Below are 9,004 nucleotides of genomic sequence, written 5' to 3'. Positions count from 1 at the left end.
TCTATTCCTCTGCTTTTCTTTATCATCTGTTGACAGTAGAGGGTCTTCAGGGTAGGGTCTGTTGCAAACAATTCTAGGCATGTTTGTACAGTGATTTGTAAAATGAGGTCACAGTCTCAGCTGGGACATTTACTTGCATTACTGAAGTACCTCAGTAAGAGAGAAATAAGAATGGAAACTACTAAAAATCAAAACTATGTTGAACTGGGTGGGGAACGCACACAAAGATGCTTTCTGGGCATTTAAACAGGATATATGAATGTACTTTAAGAAAAAATAAGTTGTCTTAAGACAACTTAAGAGCCTTTAATTGAAAAGCAAAGTGTGTATCATCGGGCTTAGAGCCACCTTTGACTGACTGATTCACATTATTTGAGCTACTTGCAAGTTCTCATTGATCACAGAAAGAAAATTTCCCCAGATACATGTCAGTTAATACATAAGAACCCCAAAAGAGCAGTCTGGTGACCCACCAACACAGAGCAACAAAAACTGCACTGTTAGGGTAATGATATTTAAAACAGCCATTTTGAGCAAAGCATCCTTGCAAAGGCTACTATTTTATTTATTCCAACTTTTTCTGTTAAAAATGTATCTTTATAAAAGTAAGTACAATAAATCATACATGAAACATTACTAGCTGAAAGTGATAATGTATATGCATACAACTATTGGTTTCTCCTATAAATTTGTGGCTCTTTGGCAATTTACATGCTTAGTAAGCAAGAGATTCTCATGACACACTGTCAACTTGGCAAGTCAGCTCCTCTTTAAAGTTACTAGAATCCACACAAACTTGGTGTCCTTTCATATTTTATTCTTCAAAGATGCATATGTCCAAAACATAGAATCCAAAACTGAGGGTATAGAAAGAATTACCCATTCAAAAGAAGGAATTCCTCAACATTTTTATATTCTTGTATATATGCACTGTCGATTTTTATTGCTCCTCATGTTCTACATCAGTACTGGTATGGACTGAGAGGTAAAGATCACAGTAGTAAATCTAACTGTACGGTCTGCTCCCCAGCATGGCTGCTCTTTCCTCACCTGAATTCTTACCTGGCTGTGAAGTTACTGCACTTGAGCAACCACAGCTATTATTACAATCACAGCAGGCCTGGCAGCTAGGCATTTCAACATCGTTATTAATTAAGCCACATAACATTCCTCCAAAGCAAGTAGTATTATACTCCTTTTGAGATACAAAAGAAAAGCACAGATAACTTATCCATGCCTTGTTCTTTATCTACCTAGTGGGAGAGCCAAAATTAAAACCTAGGAGTTCTTACGCTACTCCTCTGTTCTAATTACTATATGCCAGAATAACTGTTTCACTTGATTTTAAAAATGCAATAAATATGATACTCCCAAAATAAGATCACCTCTGACCCAGTCATATCTCAGTTAGAATTCAGGGTGAGAAAACTAATGTTGTGTATTCTAAGCATTTATACAGATGTAGCAGATGTGATTTAACAGTCTTACTGTAAAAGCTATTCTTATAACATTAAGCGGTTCTTGTGCTGCCTGCAAAAACTTATGACTGCATGTTCATGTGAAGTAATAGAAGGGGAGAGTGAATTCTTTCTTATGTTTGTACAACCCCTGTTTCAAATCAGCAGCCCCCAAACAAGAGAGTTAGGTCTGAAAATATCAGTATCCAGCAAAACATAGGAATTTATTCTAGGTATGACTTTGCAACCCACACATTCTGTTCTTTTTTTGGGGGGGAAAGCTACATTAATTTTTTGGTGGCAGTCCCGTTTGGTTTTTTTTCCCTACCTGGTGACTATGCTTTAACGAGAGTTGGGACGTGGGCAGCAATGCATTTAGACATTCTATGTTTATGCTGAAATTCTGAATTGTGCAGTATTCTTGACATCTGTCCAGCAGGTTATTAAGTCCATGTCCACTAAAAGTAATGGAATAAATGCCTGACAACATCCCCCTATCATGTAAATGATGGCTCAGTTTCCACTATATACTGGCTCTTACCTGTCAAGGAGAAGTTCCAGTACTTCCTTAGTAGAAGCAAAGGCCCTGTACGTTGAGAGAAAGATACTGATGTAGGTAAAATCGTTATCCCCAAAAGCTGTCAGAAGGTTCTCCACAAGTTTCTCCAAAGTTCCAGCTTTTATTGTCCTGATCTTGCATGTTTCATACTGGCTGACAGTATGTTCTGGAGGTAACTGGTCCCCTTCAGCCTACAAAGTTGAAACAAAAACAAAGCATAAAAATCAGACAGAAGTCAGATCCCTGACACAGCTTTCACAATGAAACACAGATTAAATTCCATCTTTTCACAAGAATAGTCCATCTTTAGTTACTAAATGATTTTGTCAATTTTAGCTCTCCAAACACCAAATGCTGTATCAAATAATGGAGGTTCTTAGTCAGTTTATCTTTAAGATATTTCTCTGATATGTTCCACAAAATATTTTATAGTCTGACTGCTATCAAGTTATCTTATGATCCCATCATATATTATTATCTAAAAGAAAATCCATTATCCCACAAAGAATAATATTACTGGAGGGAACAATAGTGGTAACTCAGTGTCTCACTTAACTTCTGAATAAACATGAAAACTGACCACAACTTTAGCATCAGCACTTGTGATTCTCTTGCTGAAAATACCAACTTCGGGTTGCCACACAGAACCTAAGGTCATGAACACATTTGGATGCGAAACATGTCATGATATTTTTGCAAGGAGGGTGTCAAAGCCATCTTGCAAGCATGCCATTATAACATTTCAATTTTCTCTTACAGTTTCCGTTTGGCACGATATTTGTCAACAAATCTAGGATTTGGTGTTGGGGGTGTGTGTGGTTTTTAAACAGCATTTGTTTTTAATGCTTACAGCTTGCTTTAAGTCTGAAATAACTAGAAACATTCCCTTAAATTCTGCCACTATTTAGAGGACAGTTTGGAAAATTATTTTTGTGACTAGTTTAAATACTTATTTGTTAGGTATGTGTGATAAAAAGCTTTAAAAACGGGATTATAAATAAAAAACATCAACAAGAGCAATCTAACAGAAAATTTTCTCTCTACCTTTTGAGTTGGCTATCTCTGGGAAGGAACGTTCAGAGCACTAACGTAAGAAAGGCACAACTCTACAGAGGCAGCATGGGGAAGCATATAGTTCCCCTTCCATTGCTGCTGTTTAACGAGGACCGAACCGACTGACGTACTGCATCCTCAGTTTGAGGAAATCATGCTGCGACGCACCTGCTTGTTTACTTTGATCGCAATTACATGACATGCATCATCACCGTTTAATCACTATAATCACATATCACATATCATAATAAAACTCCAGTAACAAAAAAGGTCATTTTCCTTGAGAGAAAGAAATGGTTGAGCCTGTTCGAGTGTCTGCAACCATGAGCGAAAAGAAAAACCCTGCCAAAAATCCCCATCGCTATGATTTATGTAAATAAACTATTGGAAGGTCATCTGAATGAATGAAATATCTTTTTGAAGTCTAGAGTTACTTTTATTCACATTTACTGAGCTTAGAAAGTATTTTAAGGCAAGCCTTGTACCTAGCTAGGATTAATGGCATTATGCAAAGGAAAAAATCAGGCCATCATGAAATATTTAAAGAGTGTGGGGAAAAAAAAAATCTTAAATCTTTTTAGGTTAGATTAAATATATCAGTAGAAAAATACTACAGGAAATAAACTTGTATTGGGCATGAACACACAACAGTCTAGCTTAGTCTTTGCATCATCAGTTCTCCTGCAACCTCAGGGTAAAAACTAAGGAGTTCAATCCATTTTCATTGCAGCATTATTCCGCTGCAGATTTCCTCCTTACATACGCACCCACAGCAAGCTTTCAACTGGGACTACTGTGATGGTTCTCTTCCAAATCACAACCTTCCCCTCCTGGGTAACAGCTTCTGCTGTATCACGATACCAGATAGTAACAGTATATCATTAGGTCAGATTTCCCAGCCTTACAGTAATATTTTATAAATTAACATCTCTTATGAGTTTTGAATATTGAGTCAGTATTTATACAGATTGAAAGACTCCCCTAAATAACAATACAATCCATATTTTGGGTTTCTCTATGGTTCCTTGACAACACATCTCAAATTCATCCTGACAAAACACCACCAGGACTGAATACAAAGTTCAGACACACAGCCGTTTTGACCAGAAGTTTTGCTCCAGAAACTGCCTACTAAGGTATGAGTTAGAAACAACAAGGCTAACAATATTCCAATGTTAACACAACACCTTTGTACTAGACTGAGGACATGAAGAAGCATGTTGATGGCTTACAGTCACTACCGACTTTGGCTTGGTATACTGACAAAATACAAAGAAAAAAATTAATCTATTCATAATGTAATTAGGAATGGATAACCCACCCACTTCATATTTACATCACTATCTTCCATTGCTTTTGAATTATTTATAATAGATATCCTTTTTTGTTTTAAACAATCATAGAATCATTTAGGTTGGAAAAGACCCTTAAGATCATCCAGTCCAACCGTTAACCTAGCACTGCCAAGTCCACCACTAAACCATGTCACTAAGCACCACATCTACACGTCTTTTAAATACCTCCAGGGATGGTGACTCAACCACTTCCCTGGGCAGTCTGTTCCAATGCTTGACAACCCTTTCGGTGAAGAAATTTTTCCTAATATCCATTCTAAACCTCCCCTGGCGCAACTTGAGGCCATTTCCTCTCATCCTATCACTAGTTACTTGGGAGAAGAGACCGACACCCACCTCGCTACAACCTCCTTTCAGGTAGTTGTAGAGAGCAATGAGGTCTCCCCTCAGCCTCCTTTTCTCCAGGCTAAACAACCCCAGTTCCCTCAGCTGCTCCTCATAAGACTTGTTCTCCAGACCCCTCACCAGCCTCGTTGCCCTTCTCTGGACACGCTCCAGCACCTCAATGTCTGTCTTGTAGTGGGGGGCCCAAAACCAAACACAGTATTCGAGGTGCAGCCTCAGCAGTGCCAAGTACAGGGGGACGATCACTTCCCTAGTCCTGCTGCGCACACCATTTCTGATACAATATAGATGTCTTTAATATTGTTCTAAAGCTCTGCTACTCTTGCACAAGGACATCTCATTTCCCAGCTTGAGGTCCAACAAACTCTTGTTGTTACATTAAAATACAACCTGCTGTCTGTATGAAAAAAAAAACAAAACCAAAAGACTAGACAGGGAAAGAAAAAATAGGAATAATAGCAGTACCCCACAATGTTCTGGACTTTCTAACAAGAAGTGGGCCCAGGCACAGTTTTTTTGGCAGAAAAGCGCCTCTGTGTCTGTAGGAAGCCCTGGAAGAGCCAGGAGCATCTTGTAGGATCAAGACACAAGGACCTGTCAACAGACTGTAAAGAATATAGACACAGTAGGTAAGCAGAGGTCCTAGGAAACGCAGCCACATCTCAACTGCAAAATGGCACCATTTCATATTGAGTTTAAGCCACTGAAAGAAGCGATTCCCAGAGGCCCTTTTCTGTCCACCTGCTACAGCAAACTGGTCTGGGAAAGTGGTCCAGCCAAAACAGAGCCCTTCATTTCACTTGATGCGGTCAGGTTTAACCCAGACAAGTTGCCCCACCTTGTCCACCCCACGGCTGCAGAAACACACAGGCTGACACAGGGAAAACAAGCTTGGGTGCAAGATGCAAGATAATTTCTGGAAGCACCGCAGGTTTACATCTGTTCAAACAGACTGAAATTACACACTGGGTAACTTGGTCTCATGTCATGAACCCATTCATGCCTTTTATAAATAGACAAGGCAATGCACAGTACTACTGCACCAAACCCCACTGTTACCCCAACGCAACCTCACAGGGAATGAATGAGGTTACACTAGAGTAACTTGCAAAATTTTGTTCCACGGATCTCATGGCTGTTTTAAAGGTGTATAATTTGTTCTATACCTGACTTAAAGGTGTACATATAATTATATATGACAGCATTACAGAAACACTAAAAGGATATATTGTCACCACCGCTATATCTCTCTTCCATTCAAATTTTCCCTAAGCAAAACTTATTTGGGGGGAAAAAAAGTTTTCTTGCTGACTTTTCATCTTACAATTAAAATATACTTTTGAAAATAACTAGTTACACAATACAACCGCTTTCAAACAGGGAAGAAAGTCTGCACCACTGTATTTAACTCTCAATTTTCTATCCAGCAGTTTCCCCCACTCCACAATATATTTACTTCAGGCCATATTCTCCTCAGTGTGTGTAAAAACCTCTCATTCACTGATGTGACTGTGTACCAAACAAGGGCAGAATCTGCTTCCAAGATTGATACATGCACAAAATTTTCCATTAATTGCAACACTGCAACTTCGCCAAGACATCATGTTGGGAGAATGTTTAAAAAAAAAAGGCAAGCAAAACAAAAAAACAACCCCAAACCCTGAAAATCTAAACCTGATTTTGTCAGCAAAACATTAAACTGCTAGAAATCATTTTAAGAGACTTTTAGGCATTGTTTGTATTTGTATTATTTCAGCAATTCTGCCTGTAAGTTTAAAAGGAAAAAGGACTTGGCAGACAAGCTCAATAACAGACTTTCAGAATAAGACATTGTGGGCTGAGTTAGCATGCTAACAGGAAACTACTCAGTCTGGATTTAATCAAGAGGCCATCTCTTCACTGACATAACCGGGCTACCCAAAGGCAAAAGAGTTTTCATGTTTGCTTTTGTGTTGTCTGCTCAGAGGAATGCTGTATGTACTGCTATTAAAAGATGTTCCTAAAGCTCTTTGCAAGTTTTGACAGTGGCACACAGTGATCACTGTTATGTGGTACCAATTAAAGCCACCAGAAGTTTTGCGGTGTTTTGTGCATCAAAACAACAAAAAAGGCTCTCCAGCTCCTTCCATTCATCTCCTTCAACAACATGTCCAGCAGTCTAACAAAGATGCTAGACCCCAACATCTCAGGGCTTCAGTAAGATTTTCTTGGTCCTCTAATGGCATTTTATAGTCTGTTTAAAAGACATAAAATAAATCAGTCTCACTTTGATTTTTCAGGCAATGGATTATGGCCTTGATAATCTGCAAGTGTAACTGATGAGCGAATAGATTCCTACCAAATAGACAGCATCTTTCAAAAGCAAATGTACAAAGATTGAACTGAGGTATATTCTTCCAAGTCCTTATTTTCTGAGGTTGTACGGGTACTGATCTAGTGTAATTCTAACATCTTTACTACTCCTCTGCAATGTTTTACCTTCAGAGGGGCCCACTTTCTTTTAAGGCGATCATCTTACAGCTATACAGCACAAAACATTACCCACGTATACAGTTCTTGCTGAAACAGGAGAGCTCCACGCAGACTAAAAAATATTCAAGCTAAAAAGTTCCTTCAAACACAAACCGACTCCAAAACCAGCTGCAGATGCCCAGTGCTGAAGGAGCTATAATTCGGTTCCAAGCTGGTTACAATTAAGGTCCTGACCTTGCCCCTCACAGGCTGACTCCTGAACCCACACACAATCTCACTGACTCACCAAGGCATTGTGAAAGTTAAGATAGCCACACGCACAATTGCAGGATGAGGAAAAGATATGAGTATCAGCATAATATCCAACAAATGTCTTCTTTCTGCAACAGCCACGAATACAGGGCTTAAGCAAGCAGGTCCTATGTTACAAGCAGCTTGTTACCAGGTGTGTAAAAACAACACTCCCTTATGAATCTGGTGAGACACGGTGTGCAACCTTCGATACCACAATCTCCGTTTCCTATCAGTCCTTCTCGGCAAGAACTGGCCGAGATATGCTGATTTCTTCCCATTTTGCCTACCCATGACAGGAAAATAAAGCAAAACCTCCACATGCTCCAAAGTTGCCAGGTATTTCACTCAGTTTGACAGCCAAAATACAGTTCTGGATCCCACAGCCTCGTGGGCCAAAGGTACAAACACTACCTGTTAACCTTCAATGGGATTATGAATTAATTATAAACTCCACCATCTCCTAAATTAATGATGCATCCTAGCAAGAGGGAGTAGAGACTCAAGGCGAAAAAATAGTTCAAATTCTGAACAGTACCAAAATAGGTTGCTACCCAAATAATGACATACAGAATTGTAGTCATTATTTCAGAAATACCACTGGAAACAATCACTTTTACCAAAAAAAATCCACTGGTCTGCAGGGTTTTTTTTCCAATGCAAATATTATCTGTTGAGATTCTGAAAGTGAGAATCATGGAATGAAATCGATGTAATTGTTTTTCATTAGGCAAACTGGAAAAAAATACCAAAAGAAAACATCTGGGATAAACAATAAGTAAATGGGTTATCAAATATTCTTCAGGCTTAGTAATTTAAAACATTATCACTTTAAGTAAAGACTTGTTTTATTTAGAAATTCTGCAAAATTATTTTCAATAGCACCTAACTAACTAGTGTCTCTTAAACTCCATTTTTACTGATTTTGACAGATTTTGAAATGCTTTTGACTTTCCTTGAAACTTACAGCTCTTCCAGATGGAGAGTTTTCCACTCTACCTATTTTTGTTAACTTACCGGACAGACACCCTATGTTGGAATAAAACTGCCTGAAGTGCAGTAACTTGTAAGTTAACTATAAGGCACTCTAATCAAGAATGACTGTCTTATTGCACTGTTTGCCTTAATGTGAATCAGCTTTAACGTTCTTAGAGTAGGAATAAGATGCTTTTTGTGATTTTGCCCCTTTTTTTTTTTTTTAGTATTGCTTTCTTACACACAGGCTCTCCAGCATAAACCTTTAATATCTACACTCATCCTGGGGGGGGCGGGCAGAGAATAGTCAAATCATGGAATGATTAATCTTCAAAAGCTCCAGAAATACAAGCATCCATAACACCAGCCTGAGAGAAGGAAGACCTAAGGTATCCTTCACTTAACATGCAGTCACACATCACTTAAAAAAAGTAGCGAGACAGATGAAACAGAAAAGTTGTTTGAAGAACAACCGGATTCCATGGCAAAAACACACA

General features: G+C 38.6%; 1 protein-coding gene across 1 annotated transcript in view; it reads right to left on the bottom strand.

The window, feature by feature from the left end:
* The window catches only part of RGL1 (ral guanine nucleotide dissociation stimulator-like 1), an 86,716-nt gene that overhangs the window by 54,494 nt on the left and 23,218 nt on the right, over positions 1 to 9,004 (bottom strand). Inside the window, exon 3 of the mRNA XM_009324655.1 lies at positions 1,999 to 2,207. Within this exon, the coding sequence (XP_009322930.1) occupies positions 1,999 to 2,207 (209 nt within the window). The remainder of the gene's footprint in view (positions 1 to 1,998; positions 2,208 to 9,004) is intronic.

The sequence above is a fragment of the Pygoscelis adeliae genome, unplaced genomic scaffold (genome assembly GCF_000699105.1).
Source record: "Pygoscelis adeliae isolate BGI_AS28 unplaced genomic scaffold, ASM69910v1 Scaffold126, whole genome shotgun sequence".
Lineage (NCBI taxonomy): Eukaryota > Metazoa > Chordata > Aves > Sphenisciformes > Spheniscidae > Pygoscelis > Pygoscelis adeliae.
The sequence above is the reverse complement of the archived record's forward strand: the minus strand, read 5'-3'. Positions and strand labels throughout refer to the sequence as shown.